The sequence below is a fragment of the Xylocopa sonorina genome, chromosome 9 (genome assembly GCF_050948175.1).
Source record: "Xylocopa sonorina isolate GNS202 chromosome 9, iyXylSono1_principal, whole genome shotgun sequence".
NCBI lineage: Eukaryota > Metazoa > Arthropoda > Insecta > Hymenoptera > Apidae > Xylocopa > Xylocopa sonorina.
The window spans coordinates 9,545,267-9,563,131 of record NC_135201.1 but is presented as its reverse complement, the minus strand read 5'-3'; the positions used below and the strand labels follow the sequence as shown (position 1 = coordinate 9,563,131).

Genomic DNA, 17,865 nt, shown 5'->3' with positions numbered 1-17,865 from the left:
AAAAAACGAGGATACATGGATTATTTGCAAATGATATTGCAATTAATTTGATGTTGCGATTTATTTGATAATGACTCGATATTCCCTATTACTTTTAAATGCTTCACTTAATATTTTTGTAGCACGATTATTATATAAGATAAAAATATATATATATATATAACTAAACATTTCAAACATTTTTATGAATATAATGTATAAAATAAGAATATAACAAATAACATTGTTTTTTGAATATTAATAACAATGAAAGTTATCTATTTTAGATTATGTGAATGTTCATTTAGGTTCTATGTTACTTAACACTGTTAAATGGTATGAAATATTTTTTTATGTTTAGTATTTACATCGATATAATAAAAACCGTCGTTCTTCTTGGTAATTGTAATGGCTTTTAACATTATTTAATGATAAATTTATGTAACACCAGTAATTGGTAGTTGGACATGAAAGTATGATTATATAAGTATAATTCGCAAGAAAGCAAGTTTCAATTTATCTGAAAATAATGAACTATAAAGTATATTTTTGGAAGTCCAACATGGTTCCCTTAAACTTTCGGAATGTTACAAATTTTCAGTCATTTGGTGTACACACCATCTTCAGAAATGTAAAATGTAAAAATACATACTTAAAGTTTTAAAGTAAAAGAGACGCTTGAATTTATAATTGAAAAAGCATAATTATAGAATGAAAATTTTATATGATATCATACGTACAATTTTCATATTGCAAAAAAGGAAAAAAATAGTTCGCGCGTTAGATGGAATTGTTTCAAGTAACATATTATTATATACATAGATACAGATCTTTGCTCATGAAATTTATTGAACGAATATGCATGATACATTTACCATGTACATCTTTAGAAAGAATCGTAATCGCTGCAAATTATCTTTTCTTTTTTTTACGTGCAACATGTCACATATTAAACATTTAAAACGAGACTTTAGTAGCAATTTTGCCTCAGTAATATTTCATACGAATTTTTTTACATAAATTTTGCATCAAATAATGTTTTTTTCATTTTCCCGTTCCATTCCTGAATTATTAAATTTCAAGCGGAAGGGTCGAGAAAAGTATTAATTCCTCCTGATTCTAAACCACTTTAATTTACCGTGTTCTTATGGTTCTTTTCAAATTTTTGTATCCATAGTTTCGTATGTATTTAGAACGTATAAAGGAACAAGTGCTAAGTTTGTAAATAAGATTTTAATTTCTCTGGGTAATGATGTTATCGACCAGCAATTATTTACATGTTCTTTAAAAGTATCTTTCCTTTTTCTTTAAGAGTAATGTGCAGGCAGTTACCTAGCTGTAGTCTGTTTAACGTTTTAATGTATAAAAACCGTAAATTTATTGAGCGCAATATTTGCACATTAGCGAGATCATTGCACTGTATATTCAATTACCACACAGAATGATACATCTATGGGCTGGTACAATGTATCGTGTAGTAACGACATCAGCTACGCAATACCGTGATGTTTCCGTGAAATGGTTATTGCATTCAGGATCACAATTTATATGTTCGTCGATTTTTTCTTTTGTTGTTTCCACATTGATATTCTTTCTTTCAAGTCGGGCACTAGAAACGTTATCAAGTATTATTAATCGACATATTCTACTTTTATAAACCAATAATATTCGGTTTACTCACTTGGCATAAGCATATCTTCGCTAAGAGGTTGTCGACTGAAAGGATCTGTTGCACTATTAAGAAGGTGTCTAATAATAACTGCTTTATCCATAACAATACCAGATGGAAGTTTAACAGGTTCTTCCATAAGTGTATCCATAAGCGGGTCTCGAAATTCCTCCGGTGCATCGCCGTAATCTTCGTCACGCGCACGATTATCCCTGGCAATATCTGCGGCACGTTCCGCTAGCGCTATAAATCTTTCAATTTCTATGGTAGATTTGATTACTGATCTTTCTAGCCTGTTTGCGGCATCGGTAAATAGTTCCTTACAGAATGAACGCTAAAATGATAACTTTCGTTAGAGCATTCACGTATAGTTTGTACATGTGGGGCGACGAAAACTAAAACGTTTGGTAAATGGATATTTCATACGTTACACGACCTAATACTATAATAAACGTACTTCGTCGGTAGCCAAAGCAGCGGCAAAGATCTCGCAATCGAGGTGCAAATATATGTCGACCAATTGACTAAGTAAAGCTCTCGGCTCCCATCCATATTTCTGTGGTATCCGTACTTTTAGGTTTTTACATTTAGGTCCGCATAATTGTTTTAAATTAAAATTTAACATGGCACACAATCTCCCGACTAACTCCGGCCGTAGAAATGGTTCAGTGATATCGTCTGTTAGATAGTGAAACATGGCAACAGTCTCTTTAGCCAGAGTGAGATACGATCTGGCTTGTCTTTCGTCCGCAGCCAATTGCTTCATCCGCGAGTGTTGCTGTTCACGGGACAACGTCGCCCACACTTTAATATCGGACATCAACTCTTGGATCTCATGGATACGCTTCAATGATTCTAAACTCTCGTCGAGTAGAAATGTGGTGTCGTTCATTAGCATATTGATAAACTTGACAAATTGCTTCCCGTTATTGCTTTCATTTATGATCGACTCCCGATGAACCGGACTTTCCCACATCGATTTTAATATTAAGCTGATATGATAACGAATCGAAAATTTGTCGTAAAATTCTGAACTGGAGCCGGTCGTTTCGACGTCTGTGTAGAATTTCATTAGATACGATGCCAGTAGCGTTTTAGAGATAGGGTGTGCCATTACTTGATCGTGAAGTGATTCAGTTCGTCCCTGCAATAAAGATTTATCAAATATCGTTTAACAAGGTATCTTGGTTTATACTTGAAGTTGGAGTTACCTGAACATTCGGATTTATTACGAATAGTACTTCAATAATTTTTGCTATTAAATATGGATTTCGTATACAATGCGGAGTACAAACTACAACAAGTAACCATGTGATGAGAGAATTATCCATATTGTTTACTATTACCCTAGGACTGAATCTATAAGAAATAAAAAGTGGCAATAGAATAGTATAGTATGCAAGTGACTGTTGTACGTATTTGTTAACGTAATGGAGAACAGTACTTACTGAAGGGTAAATAATATAAATTCTGCAATATCTTCGACATACCATTCTGGTAGTGCTGTAAACTTTTGCGGAACCTCTTGAGGCAAAGGCAGTTCAGGAATAGGATTTCCCGGCGGAGTTTGTGTCAGTAGACTTAGCAAAATCTCAGCGACGGAAATGTAAAAGTGCAAGCACCTTCTCAATAAGACAGGATCGATTAATCCAGCGTCAGTGCACGATTTCGATTTGCCAAGCTGTTTCAGATGTTCCTTGCAACGTTCTACCAATTCTTTGTTACGACCAGCGAAAGGACTGTCTTTCCATTGTGATTCAGTCGCTTGTAGATCGTCGAGCATTTTCTGCGCCTCGCGTAAAATCCTCAGCTTTTTCTGGTATTTCTGTAAAGCCGGTAACAACGCTATATGGTGACAATGTAGAGTAAGGAACCAACATTGTGTCGGAAACTTTGGCTCGACCCACTTGTGTGTCCTCTGTAAATGTTTCAACCAATCAGCAACTTCTTGGCACGTGAGCTTCAGCCTTGTGTCATTCTTTATCTCGACGAAACACGCCGGGTGAAACGGATACAATGGATCTACCGTGTCCAATTTGATTTTCACAGAAAGCTTTTGTAACACTGATAACAAGTTCAACATGAATCCGTCGCCGGCTAGAGAGAATTCCTCCGTCTGTATTTGAGCACGTTTCTCGTTGTAACGTAACAATGTCGCCAAGTATGTTAACATAGCTTCACGGCAGTTAGTACTCGCGAGTATCGCATGAAATATCTTATGGAGCGACGTTCTGGTACTCTCTAGCTCTTGTTGCAACGTTAAATGGATCGGTTTGTCGACGAACGGGTTACCACTGAAGAACTTTTCGGCCACGTTCACTTGATCCTCGTCGAACACTGACACCGATAGAAAAGGTCCGAGAAGAGACGTCGTCGTAATTTCTCTGCCAGCTGCTGATGTCATAATATCGGGTAAAAATTGAATTTGATGAACGATTAAACGGCAAATTGGTCGTATGTTACTACTCGGCCCGCAGCGGATCTCTATTAACTCTTCTAACGCCTCGATCGGCCTTCGATGTGTATTTCTGATCAGACTGGCTTGCTGCATCGAAAGATACAGGCCTTGTAACAGTGGCGTGAAAATTTTGTGGAATACTGCTGAATTCGTGTGCGTTCTCGCGACAAGCTCGTGTAAATAGCCTCGGGGTAAGCTTTGCGAGAGTACTGGATACAGAAGTGGCGTCATGGACAACGGGTACATGGTCGAGGATTGAAAAATGCCGACTAGGCCTTGCAGCACAAGACTGGAATACTGAACACACTGTGCCCTTAGAACAGCCAGTACATCGGACAATGGTGGTGTACTCGATTTCTGTTTAAGAAAAAATAGTATATGAGTATATCGTCGACAAACAACGAATGCTATCGTTTGTTACCAAGTAATATCGATGATACCTTTGGGTGATTTCGTTCTTCGATTGCAACCCTTGAATAACAATCTAGCAAATAGATCAGGCTTTTCGGTTGCGACGACTTACGGCAAATATCACAACGGCAAAATGTCGTAACCGGACTTTGTAACGGACTCGTTTGACTATTAGGACTATCCTCGCGATCTGACGTTTCTACGTTAATGTCTTTTAGAGGATCTTCGTCTCTCATAAACATGCACAAGACTTCCATTAAAGCTTGATTAATAATCTCTGTGGCATCAACGAGTTTCGTCGATGGTGCACATGCCGCCGTTTGCGGTAAGAATATACAACCCTCTGTAGATTCTTTCCATGATATGCATAGTACACGCGAGATAACTGTATGTATTTGTTCCATAGTCACTTCTGTACTGGAACTTGTAGTCTGAAAATCGAACAGGTGTAACAATAATTTGCTTCACGCGTTACGTTTACAGAACTACGCGTGTACCTACACGTGATCTTGGCTTCAACTCTTTTCTATCGGACTCTTCGACTTCCATATTTTCAATTCCTGAATCTACGTCTACACCAGAACTGCTGCTACATTGTTTGTCACTATTTTCTTCCACTTCCATTGGTACCTCGGGATTTTGGAATTGCTGCTGTTTCAGCGGCGATATTATCTGTTCCGCGAATGCTTTCGATGGACCCGGTGTATTCGGTGAAACTGGGCCATTGTTGTGATTTGAATTGGCTGCCGAACTGATGCTGTCTAAGCCTACCAATCGAGCCATGCGTCTTTTCCTTACCTACAATTTAAACACACCAACGTCCGATTACTTGATCCCTAACTTTCATCTTCGTCACATCTATCACTAGATTGTCTTTCGACTGAATTTACGAATCGCACAATTTTAACAGTAATTTGAATTTATTTATCGTTTCGTTTCTATTGCACGCGTATCGTTCAACAGGACATAAAAGGAGGTGACATAACAATTAGACCTACGTAAAACCTGAACACGGAAAGTTACTCTATTTATATCCCAGACAAAGAACACAAAGAGCAATCCTGCACGGATGACAACATCCCAATAACTATAAACATTGTATCGTTTCAGGCAGAATGAATTTTCTGTGAAAAACGCGATATCACGCGTATACACCTCGAACTGGCGAAACGCAACATTTTTGTTTACACTGTGAAAAATGTAAAATAAATGCGACGACCGATCGACAAGGAGAATTATCGGTGAAAATCACATTGTTCGAACGGGAAAACGGTTTCAATTCGTTATCGTTACATAATTATCTCGACACAATACCATAGCGGAACAACGACTATTTTGTAATTGTTGTCTCGTTAATGAGACGCTATTTTTTTTTTTTTCTCCCTTTTTTCTCTCTCCCTTTAATCCTGTTATTGTTTCCTATGCCCTGGCGAACAGTCCCTGTCAGTTTTCCTTTCATGTAACGAAATTCGAATGGAAAAGAGCAAGCGTAAAGCGAAAGGAATGGTAACAACAAAACGGACTTACGGACGCTATTGAATAACGATTGGAAACGGTGCATTGGTACTCACTTCCTCTTGGCTTAACTCGCTCATGGCGATTTCTTTATTTTTTCTTTTAGTCTCTCTAACCTCTGACACGACCGCCTGTGACTCCACGTTCGCTGGTGCTAGAAAAATTTTATAGAAAAGGTGTCTTCGCTGCTCGGGGGATCTTGGACGAGATATGTCAAAAATTTGGACAGCCACTCCACATCTGTTTGCGTTTGGACGTGAAAGCAGCAATTCTACGCCGCGTTACGGATAATCACTGCCAAGCTGCGTCGATTCTTCAAAACAGCTGAGCAACTAACATACGACGGAACGCTCTCTCGCATTGATAATGGTAACTACTTTTAAGAGATCCCACGTCAGGTAACATCTTTCCCTGGCTTAGACTCCTTTCATATCGCCAGGTTCTCGCCGTCCGATTCAAAATGATCGTCGACCCTCGACCGTTCGCTCGTCACGCTCCTTTTCTCCTTTCTGTTTACCATACGTATAGACGCGGTTTTTGATGCCGCTCGATCGCACCTAGAATCGCCAGGAGAACGTAAGGAACGAGCATTATATCGATCGACAATTGGTCAATATTGAGTTTCAATGGGAAAATAAATAAACAAACAACGAGACTGATATATCTCGAAAACCCAAGCGTTCTTTGCATTACCTATCGATTTAAATCCCCGTCGAATTCCCTATCAGTCGTTGATTACGCGATCGAGAAAAAGTATTTGTATTTAAAAGTCCCTCAAGTTGTTTCGTATGCGCGCGGTTTTTCGAAAACTCGATCGTTTAGCGCTTCGTTCAAGGTTAGGTCAGAAGTATACGCGCAACGTTGAATTGTAAATCTCTTAGAATCGTTTTGACGAGCATTGAAATATTTATCGATCGAGGAGGAATATCGTTGCGATAATTCTTCGTTAGAACGATTATATGGAAATGCAGAAGAACAAAGCGGCGCGTGTTTAAAGAGCCGTTTGTTTCTTGTCTCTTCGTACGCGCGTTCTTATTGGCTGTCATGCGTGCGGGTCACGTGAACCGTTGTTGCATTTGCTGAGTAGCGCGCAGGCGCGCGAATTGTTGCATGTATACACGGATATGTGCAAAGTCGAAGATAATATTTTTGTGTTGCGGTTTTGGTGGGAAATTTTGTGACGAAAGGAGCGGATTAGTGCCCGTGAAACGCAAAACCGGCCCACTTCGTGAGGTACGTTGGAAATTGATAATTAACGCGGAACTTGTATGCAGAATAATCTAAGTTTATGTTTCTTATCCACTTGTGGTGCACAGCTTGGAGTATCGCAACCGAGTGTGAACCAATTGGAGCATCGAAATCGAAATGAATGCGAACGATACGGAAGAGATAATTCATTTCACGGATTTAGGTAAACGAAACGTTATGATATTCACGCGCGACTGAGCTTGTCAACGACCATTGCCATTTAATTAAAACGATGTCGCAGATTTAATTCGCTGTTCACGATTTGCCATGAATCGAGGTACAGCGTACAGCAGAATCTTTTTATATTTATGCATACCCTACGTAGGAAAATGTTACCAACGTATTTTAATAATTTATCTGTAATCGTTGAATTGTATTTATCTAAATCCATTCTTTTGTAGCACGATTTCGCCGATTGCAATATCATACGTATCGTTTGAACGTGTTAGTTATCACGCGCGTGATTATCACCTTAATCTGCGATATTAACAAACAGATTTTTTTCTAATTTTATCTCTGTTATATAATGTGGATAAATTACTTCATTTGAATTTATTACAGTAGGGCAGATCTGGTAAAATCTTTAGCCTAAACGTTCTTTATTTTGTATTTGTTTATGATGTCTGTTGAAGAGTTTCGCAAGAACAAAAAATATGTACATATGTGATGAAGTTTGAAAAAAATAAGTATATAAAGAGTCATTTCTATTCAAATTTGCTGAATAAAAATTGTTCACACTAATGTTGCTTATAAACGTTTGTAATATCTTTTATAGATCCGGTTATTCAGAATCTAATAAAGAAGGGTGCAGCTGTCCGTGAGTACTCGTACTCGCCGTATAGCAAGTTTAAGATTGGAGCTGCAATACTTTGCGATGATGGGACTATAATCACTGGATGCAATGTAGAGAATGCATCTTACCCGGTTGGAACGTGTGCCGAAAGGACGGCAATAGTTAAAGCAGTGTCAGAAGGGAAAAGAAAGTTCTTAGCTTTAACAGTAGTAGCTGATAAGATAAATAATGCTTTTACTACTCCGTGTGGTTTCTGTAGACAAGCTATTGCGGAATTCGGTAATATACCAATTTATTTGACAGGGCCTGACATGAAAGATGTGTTGAAAAGTACATTAAGCATTCTATTACCTCATTCCTTTGGTTTTGGAAATGCAGAAACGGTGCAATGAAGTTTTAAAATAAAAAGAAGGCTAAATCGTACATGGTGATATCTAATATATCATTTGATATTTCTTTAAATTAATCGTTGTTCTTATCTATTAGTCATTCCACTAAAACATTATTTTTGGTAATTAATAAAAATATGCAATCGTTACTCACATTATACAAATTCGCCTACAATCTTGTTAATGTACAGATGGTGTCATTGTAATAACTGAGATATAAATTTTCGATGCAAGATTCAATGTATACAAGAGGACAACTCGTTAAGGAAAAAATATCCTCGTTCGAACCTCATTTCCTGAGTAGCTTTTTCCACGTGTACATAAAAAAATGTAACTGATTACCACGTTTCTAAATGTCTGTTCTTTCTAATGTACATTGTACTTTATAAGCAGAAGTAACATGAATATTATATACAATCAATATAATAATATAGCTTATATATGTACAATATGCTCTAAGAGTATGGCATTACATATAATTCCTTAACGATAAGAAATGCAAAAAACAGGAACGAGACTGCCTATGATACACGTTCAAGTTCTTATTTATGAAAATTTGTTTACCAGAAGGGACACCTGTAATCAAATGTTATTTCATTAGTACGCGAAAGTTAGTAATTATGGACTGATTGTAAAACTATATACAATAACTATATACTTTATATACTATAATACCAAAGAATGTTTATGAAAAATATTGGTGGTTTTGTAATATATTAATAAATAAAATAATGAAGAAAAATACCATCCAATGTAACATTGACACAAATTCTCATTGTTTGTAGCTTGCTGAATTAGGAGGTCAACTTGGCGTTGGACACTTAGAGTTTCTTCGTGAGAGAAATCACGTCCTGTTAATTTATCTCTTACCCTCGTTATAATAGCAAGAGCCTTTTTGTTCAACGCTTCCGGTTGATTAGTGTCACCTGTGATAACAGTAAATTCGTATCCATTTTCATTATTATATTCTATAATTTAAGTTTTGTTTTCATAATGATGTGTTTTTTGTTCGATAGGGAGTCTGAATGATACCTCGTCAAGATGAACAGCTTACCTCCGTTCTCGACGCTGCATGGTACACCTTTCTTTGGTAACGTGGCGGTAAGAGAATCTAATGCATCGTTATGCTCTTGATTACTACTGGCGCTCATACCCTGGGCATCGGATCTTTTACCTTTTAACGCATTGTCCATTAACCGCCAATTCAACAGGGGGTCATAGACGAATGCTTCTAACACTGCCATTAAGCTATCTTTGTTACGATGTAACACCGACATTACTGACTCGCAAGTTCTTCTATACGTGCCCTCGATACCGGTTACTTCCATCGCGTTGATTAACATTCTCGTTAATCGGAATGGAATTTTCTCAGGGAACTTTTCACGAGTCATAGCCACTTCGAAGCAATCCCCGAAGTCAATGTGCAATATTTTCCCGCTTAAACGATCTAACATCAAATTAGACGGATGTCGATCGCCAAGACCGAGAATATATCCCACCATAGACATTACGGCGAGAGAACGCGTGTAATTTGTCCTACGGTCAAACCATACTTCACTCGATGGTGATTTTAACCAAAGGAGCCGTGCCAAATCATCACCGTGCGTATGTTCTAGGGCATGTTCGAATACTTCAACCTTTTGCATGAGCATTAGGTGATCGTAACCAGGAGCCATCTGGGAAACAAATCATTGGGGTCAGATAAAATGAAATAAAATATTAACCTGCATATGTTGCAATAATAATACTTACTCTTAACATTATTTTGTGCTCTATGTTTAATAATATTTTTTTCTTTTCTCTATAATCTCTGATTAACGTATGCAATGTATCACAATGCGGTACCCAACCAATTAAACCACTGTTTGTTGATAGTGGAATTACAGCATACCTCTGAATATAAGATTTAATTAATATACATAAGTAGGGTGTATTATGAAGCTTTCATAGTTGTATTTACTTGAATAGTAAGATTCCTCCTAAAGGTATCTGGATCGTGTAATAGGAGGGTATTGACTAGACCAAATAATTGCATTACTCGTTCATCCTGTCTGAGATCTTCGTGTCCTTTCAAGAGGAACATATAATCTTTACCATTGCTACCTGCAAATATTAAACATCTAAGACATTCATTTTTATGAACTAAATTAACTTTAGATAAGAATATGTTTAACCTTTTATACACAATTTTCGTGGTCGCTGTTTGCTCGTTATCACTTGCATGGAACTATGTATACTTGCTATTCTAACTATTGGCTGTCCAGGACTGTAGCTACCCGGCACAGCTAGTTCTAGATCCCTACAGAGCAGTAACTTTGGACTAACGTATTGAAGCTCTAGGCTGGTTAACTGTGGCAACTGTCGGGATATTCTTCTGAAAACATGATAATACAAATCCCAAGCTTGATTCAAATCACGAACATTGCGCGAAGTTTTATATCTTCGACACCATTCCTGTGCTTCCATCAAGTCCCTTCCGTAAGCCTGATTGAAGGAAGTTTCTTTCAACGTTTGCGGACCTCTTTCTAACATCGCGTGCAATGGTTCCAAAGTATCAAACATCCCACGAACATTTCTTTCACCAAAGTATAATCTGCTAGCCTCTTCCAAACCTTCGTGCCATAATTCGTGCCAAAGAATCGCAACTCTTATCAATTCGTCGCTGGCCATCATTGCTTGCTGTACCAACGTCGGGCTATGCTCGCACATACTCTTGAGAATTTTATTAGCGGCAGTTTTTCTTGCAACGCTTGCGCTCTTCGATGCGACCGTTAAGGGATAAACCAAAGCCTGGGGATGCGTTTTCCCGATGTCTATCAAAAGATGATGTATGCATCTACCAACTAAAGCTCTGGGCGTGTCTATCCTCGCTATAAGTTGAGGAATTACTTGCAACCAAGTGTTGATTTCGATTAAGCGTATACCTTCGACGATAGCCTCATATACTTCTGGCCATTGACCATAGTCGAACCATAAGGTCAACAAACGAAGCGTATCTTGCAATGAATTACCATGAGATAGATTAATAGACCTAAAGAATCCTTCTACCGCCGGTACAGTAAATTCGGATATATATTGTGAACTAGAGAGATTATTGCGAGTCCCATTACCTGGGATGTTCTCAGTGTTTGAATCGCCTTGCTGATGTTTATAGAACAATACCGTTTCAAAATTAGTATACGCAAAAGCGTGCCATGCTTTATACCAACTAGGATCGTGTTCCGTAGCAGCAGCATAATAAGACAACACCGCTGGTATAGAATGCTCGTTTATGCCTTGCAAAGCCTCCAACCATTCTCCAAGCTTTAAGTAACATCTGGCGAGTAATCTTTTTCTGGCTTCCTGCTGCTTCTCGTCCTCTTGATTCACCACTGACACAGTCGTCGGTTGCAAAGACGTTTGTACGAATCTCTGCAGCTGACTATACGCTTCGTCCCGTTTATTCGCCACCCACATGTGCTTGCAATAGGCGAAAGTCACTTGAGGATGAGTGATTGGCAACGGCTGATCAGGGGTCAACGAAGGATCTATTCCGAGTAGCATGATTAACGTTTTATGGCATAACATGAGACTGCCACTTTTTCTACACAGACTAGCGTATTTTAGCCAAGTGTACATATCGTCCTGAGGCGAGACTACCAGCGTATGGACTTGTATGATCTTCTGCCAGTCTTCGACTATCCTCTGACCACCTTGAAGCCTCTCCCACCACATAGATTTAATGGTCGACCTTCTTTCTGGGACCAATTTAAATTGTATCACCTCTTCGAGTTCCGCCAACTTTTGTACCTCTACCATAGCGTTATAAGCTCTTTGATAACTTTCACCCGCCATCGCGGTCAATTCTGTGTCCAGTAAATCTCTAGCGCTATCGATCAGCTGATGGGCGACGTTGTATTGTTCGTCGTGAATCGCCAAGACAGCCCTGTAAAATGCACCATCCTGAGTGTCTTTCGGTATCAGGGTAACGTATTTCTCCATACTTTCCCACTGACTCAAACCCCACGCAGCAGCCGCTGCCATTCTCGCCATTCTTTGTTTGGTCTCGTCAGTTTGCTGCGACCATTGCTTGGTCGCGACATCGTGCAGTTGTCCCCATTCACCAAGAGCTTCCAAACAACGCATCTCGCCTAACGTTGACTCTACGTCCGCAGGATCGCATTCCAGTCTTTCTCTGTACAACTGCAAGGCTTTGTCCCAGTTATGTAGCTTTTCGTACCAACGAACTTGCACTTTTAGATCTTGCTGATTATTTTGGTTCATAACGTACTCTAGCAAACCTTCCGCGGCTTCTTTCTGTTGTAACTTGTTATTGATAGAGATCAAGGATTCGAAAACGTTGCTATTTCTGCTCTTATGGAACTCGTCCTCCTTGTAATGAAGCGCCTTCGCGTAAGCTCTGCAATGCATCGCTCTTTCGCCCAGAATCTTGTTATCCAAGGGCAACGGCCCTTTATCGCAATGTTCCATGAATTCTGCCAAGTTCAAAATAGTCTGTGTAATCTCAGGAAGGTCAGGAACCATTAGCGCCTGTTGTAAAGTTTGTATAAGTTCCGCTTTGTAAGTGTCATCCAATTCAGTCCAGCACGAAACAAACGCCGCGTTAAATAAGTCTCTGGGTAATTGGGAATAGGTCTGCGCGAGAGCCCAGCATGACCTCAGCGCAGGTGACGGTGATTCCTTGAGCAAACCTATCGACAAACTTCTCAGCCATTCCAGCCAATCGTCCTTCGAGACTCTTCTCGTCGCTGTCCAGGCTTTCTGGAGATTCGAGGCGGACACGTGTAGTCTTTTAATCGTAGTCGTGTCAGACGATGTCAGGGAGGATAAATCACGATTCTTGTTTCTCGAATGCTTGTGTCTCATTAATAAATAATCCTCACCGTCCGCAACAGTGGTCTCTGTCAAAATTTTATCGATTAGAACGTCATAACGCGAATTAACTATCTTATGTTTCATCATAATCTTTTGTACTAATACGATAAAGATCTGATACTTCTTTCCTAATTGTATCACTAGCGAGCACAGCGTTTCCATCGCTGTGTCTCGCAATTCTGGGCACTGATCCAGAGTTCGTACCAGAGGGTGCACAATTCTAGACGCGAAGTCCGTGAAATCTAGCGTATCAGCTAAGTGATCAACGGTTTCAAGCGCCACTTTGTTCACGGCTGTTGGGCAATCAGTTGCATGGAATAATTTTACGATCGGTGGCAGAACTAGATGAAGATAATTATCCAGGTTATTTCCGAATTTCTGGAGCGCTTGGAGAAGCTTAACCGTGACCAATCTGTCTTTGCTTGTATCGTGCGTTAATACTCTTAATATCTGTGGCATTAGCTGTGGTAAATAAATTTTAAATTCCGCACCGAGTGCAACAGCAATGTGTTCAACTAAAAGTATCAGTGTGCTTTGTAATGGACTGTTCACAGTCCAGAATTCTTTGATTAGATTAAATATATCGTCCAAGTAATTTCTAATGTGTTGCTTCACAATAGCAATGAGGATGGCCAGTTGTTGAAATAGATATTCGCGAAAGTTAACGTCTGCCGTACGAACCACGTTAAGGAAGCATGGCATTACCTGCGAGATATACGGCACGCATTTAATCCCTAAACTCTTAAATATGAAAGTCACCGCTTGGACTACCATCGTGTGGTGTTGCGATAACGTTGGATCGCGGATAATCCTCATAAGAGTTGCAATTGCGATAGCTGGATAATACTCTTCCAAAGTCGACGAGGACATATTGACTAGCATTTCGCTGGTGGTTAAATCTTGTGTGTTTTCAGTTTCACTTTTAGTATCAGCCATGGAAGTGAGGGTATCCAATTGAGAGTCGATCTGACCAAGGTTCATCTTATGCTTGTACGGATCCAAAGCGCCTAGCAATCCAAGAACTCTTATCGTCTCCCTTCTGATAATTGGTTGTTGTTCCGTTTTTAAAAAATTTATCAATACGTCCAGTAACGAGGGGTACTGCATATAGGGTTTAACGACGTGTCCCGTGCTTCCCACGAGCTGGCCAAGAACCCACAAAGCAACTCCCCTTTTTTCTGGTGAACTCGCGTCGACTAGCATTTCGAGCAATATACTGAGCAGCTCGGGCATCCACTGTTGCATTTCAGCGCCGTTAACTTCCGCTAAATCGCCAATAGCACGCAGTATGGCTAATATCACGCCTGGATTCGATTCAGGTTCCTTCAGCTTCGGCACGAGGACTTTTAAGATCGGTTCCATGTACGGCCTGATGAGCCTTGGCGCACTGACAACTAAATGATCTAACATTCGTGCAGCTTGTTCCTTATTACGACCCATACCCGAATGTTCTAATTCTGTTAAAAATTGTATGAGAGTCTTACGCAGAGAAGGCATAACGTACGCTGGATTCATCGTGCTCAATCGTCCGATTGTGCGAATCGCTAATTCTCTTATTTCGAACATCTCGTCGTTCATTGCTATGAACAGTGCCGAAAGGTTCTCTGCTTGTGCAAGGTGAATATCGAAGGAGTCATCCATTGAAGCTAAAACCCAGAGCCTTACGTCGGGATCCGTATCTGTTATGCCTACAACAAGTAATTTCCCAAGAACAGTAGAGACAGTGGTGGTCACTGTGGGTCCAGGTTGATTTAATGCTAATCGTAACAGTCTTGAACATGTTCTTACAGCCTCCAATCGTACCTCCGCTTGTTCAGACGTGAGAAAATGATCGGCGCACCGCCTTACGAATTGCAAGAGGGGATTACCGTCGAAATTGAACGTTCCCAGAGTCTTTAACGCTAGAACTGTAGATGGAATGTCTACTTCGGTCGGTGGGCCAGATATAGGGCTGGTTACGGTCCACGGTGCGCCAGGATGTCTCAAAGGTTTTTGCATTAAAACTTGTGATAACATTCGCAGAAGTCCTTGAGATATATCAGGTTTCAAGGATGGAACGCTGTGAGCTAGTTCCCTGAGAGATGTTGTAAGAATGGGGCTTAATCCAGTCTGCAACATAGATTCTAACAGATCCCTCACATCTGCAGCTATAACTTGTTTTACCGCGTGTCCGAGTAAAGTTATGCAAATGAATACCGCAGGCTCTAGAGACGCTGTGCGTTTCTTAGCAGACGTGTCCTTCGAAGGTAATAAGCTCTTGATCACTTCCATGATCTTCGACAGATAAGGATTTATCGAATCTTCTACCGCGACCGCTATGAATCCAATCGTGGTGAATGCAGCGTATCTATCTTTCTCTCTGCTGCGTAAAGTCATTAGAAGGTACGCTAGTGATTCTCTCAAGTGATCCCTCGTGAATTTTTCCTTGTTGAATGCTGCAAGTCTAGGCAACAGCATCATAAGAGCGTGTTGAATATGCGGATTCCTGGACATCCGTTGGTTCATTACGTCGTTGTAAATATCATCTAGTCTTTCTTGCATTAAACATCGACAGACCGCAGATTCGTGCGCAGGATACAACGTTGGCTGAGAATTAGAAGAATTTTGAGAAGAATTAGACCACTTGGACACTATTGTTGTTTTCAATCGCGGCATCAACGATAATATATCGTTTTCGTTTTGTTGGGTAGAACAATTCAGCCGTTCCATTAAAGCTTCATAATTTCTCTCCCATTGAATGTTACTACATCTAAGTAATTCGTTTAATATTAACAATGAACCGTGTATTCTATCGTCCCTGTTCACACCTCGTTCTCTGGTATATACTTCTTCAAATCCTGCCACTATTTCGTCATAGCATTGCTTGTACCATTGCGATTTATGCATCTGTTTCGCTGTTTCCCTCTGTGCGGTAACGACTAAAGCAGCTCTTAATGCTTCAACAGCACCCTCTCTTATCACAGGTTTCGGATCGCGTATCGCGTTAAATATAAGCTCAAAAAACGGCGTCACTTGTTGAAAAAAATATGTTGGCATGGAAACAGCAAGTTCTCTTAAAACAAGAACAGCGGCATGTCTTTTACCCTCGTATCTATCACCGCCAAGCCATTCAAAGGCACGCTTCACTTCAAACTCTACGTATTCTGCTGTATATGTACCTGAAACTAACGCTAGTTTACCAACTGTTTTAGCAGCTAATTCCATAACACCCACGTCATTAGAAGATAGTAAATTCCTTAAGTAATTCGCAAATCTTATAGTTCTTGTGTTAATATTTCCCACATCGGCTCCGATAAGGCAAACTATGGCTAAGATTCCTCCTTTCTTTTCGTTCACGTCCGATCCAGATACCATTTCGAATATGTGATGATTAAATTCATCCATAAAAGCTGTGATTTCTTCTTGTGATGCTTCGCGTAGCTCTGTCTTAACGTAGAGACACAGGTCTCTAGCCGCCTTGTTACGTACTTCTTCATTTCTAGATTTAAGTCTCTGAACGAACTGCTGTACAAGTGTAGTGGACATTGTTAAAAATTTACCTTCGGTGTCAATTTTACAGCGTTACTTTTACAAATCGTCTCGTAATGATATCTGAAAACGAAAAAGGGCATGATACCGTTTAATGCAAAGCAGGGTTAAAAAACGAAGCGTGAATTGGCGCTATCTTTCAGATACCTATATGACATCACACGAATCTCGCGTTACAATGCAACATTTTCGTGATTGTCGTTACTCCTTGAATTTCTTCGATGAACAAAGTTCCAATATGTATTCTTATTACATTATTACAGTACGACGTCTGTCACGTAAATTCTTCATGTTTTGAGGCCCGCTAATTACAGATCCAATGAATTACAAGTCGAAATCTGTGTGTTTATACACATACGAGCGAGTGAATTAACTCGATGCCATTAAAATTCTGCGAACTTATAGTAAATATAGAAAAACAAATGTAGTGCGTTCTTCGAGAGAACTATCTTAAGTTTATAACCTCTACATTGGTTAGCACGATCCGCTTCGACAAAACTGTTCGTTTTGAAAGGTTACCCCCACTGCTATTATTTCAATAGGTTAGTACATACCACTGATCTCTGTGTGTACACAAAACGCACACCTGTATGCAGAAATTAGTACTACGCTGTGAATACACGCTTGTATACTTTTTTTACTTCCAATTCAAACTTGGATTCAATCTTCGATCTCGTAACTATCGAGTGACGAAGGAAACAAGACGAACTGACTTTTAAATAAATCACAGTACTATGCTAGTATATTCCAGAACTAGAATAGAGATTTCGAGCAAAGTTAAATCATCGAACGATCAAACGTAACGATTTGTATTCCCCTCGTAGTTTCTATGAATCATATAAACAAATATAAATCATGGCATACCGATGTGCATAGTAAAGAAAGCACGAGAATAAATTAAGTATAAATACTTGGTTCATCATAAACATTACTCTGGTATTAAGTTACAATGATTGTACAAATTCATTCATCGCCTTTCCAGACACGTGACCAGGAGGGT

General features: G+C 39.5%; 3 protein-coding genes across 5 annotated transcripts; 1 reads left to right on the top strand and 2 right to left on the bottom strand.

Annotated features, from left to right (window-relative positions):
* Positions 1-281: 281 nt before the first annotated feature.
* Positions 282-6,442, bottom strand: Ube4b (Ubiquitination factor E4B). 2 transcript variants are annotated; one of them, XM_076901758.1, is made up of 8 exons: positions 6,045-6,442; positions 5,019-5,315; positions 4,547-4,948; positions 3,097-4,463; positions 2,860-3,007; positions 2,106-2,792; positions 1,661-1,982; positions 282-1,588 (listed from the first exon to the last, which is right to left on the bottom strand). In XM_076901758.1, exons 2-8 carry the CDS (start codon positions 5,298-5,300, stop codon positions 1,524-1,526), a joined length of 3,273 nt encoding a protein of 1,090 aa, XP_076757873.1. In that variant the 5' UTR covers positions 5,301-5,315; positions 6,045-6,442; the 3' UTR covers positions 282-1,523. The 2 variants fall into 2 exon arrangements, with proteins under 2 accessions (XP_076757873.1, XP_076757871.1); XM_076901756.1 differs by having other exon boundaries at positions 6,089-6,441.
* Positions 6,443-7,127: 685 nt separating this feature from the next.
* Positions 7,128-9,209, top strand: LOC143427585 (cytidine deaminase). 2 transcript variants are annotated; one of them, XM_076901836.1, is made up of 3 exons: positions 7,128-7,265; positions 7,349-7,443; positions 8,056-9,209. In XM_076901836.1, exons 2-3 carry the CDS (start codon positions 7,398-7,400, stop codon positions 8,463-8,465), a joined length of 456 nt encoding a protein of 151 aa, XP_076757951.1. In that variant the 5' UTR covers positions 7,128-7,265; positions 7,349-7,397; the 3' UTR covers positions 8,466-9,209. The 2 variants fall into 2 exon arrangements, with proteins under 2 accessions (XP_076757951.1, XP_076757952.1); XM_076901837.1 differs by having other exon boundaries at positions 7,247-7,265; positions 7,349-7,557.
* Tor (serine/threonine-protein kinase Tor) lies at positions 8,901-17,392 on the bottom strand. The gene is made up of 7 exons (XM_076901742.1): positions 17,013-17,392; positions 10,637-16,928; positions 10,423-10,565; positions 10,215-10,355; positions 9,517-10,138; positions 9,208-9,388; positions 8,901-9,038 (listed from the first exon to the last, which is right to left on the bottom strand). The coding sequence occupies exons 2-7, from the start codon at positions 16,860-16,862 to the stop codon at positions 9,023-9,025; spliced, it is 7,329 nt and encodes a 2,442-aa protein (XP_076757857.1). The 5' UTR covers positions 16,863-16,928; positions 17,013-17,392; the 3' UTR covers positions 8,901-9,022.
* Positions 17,393-17,865: the final 473 nt, after the last annotated feature.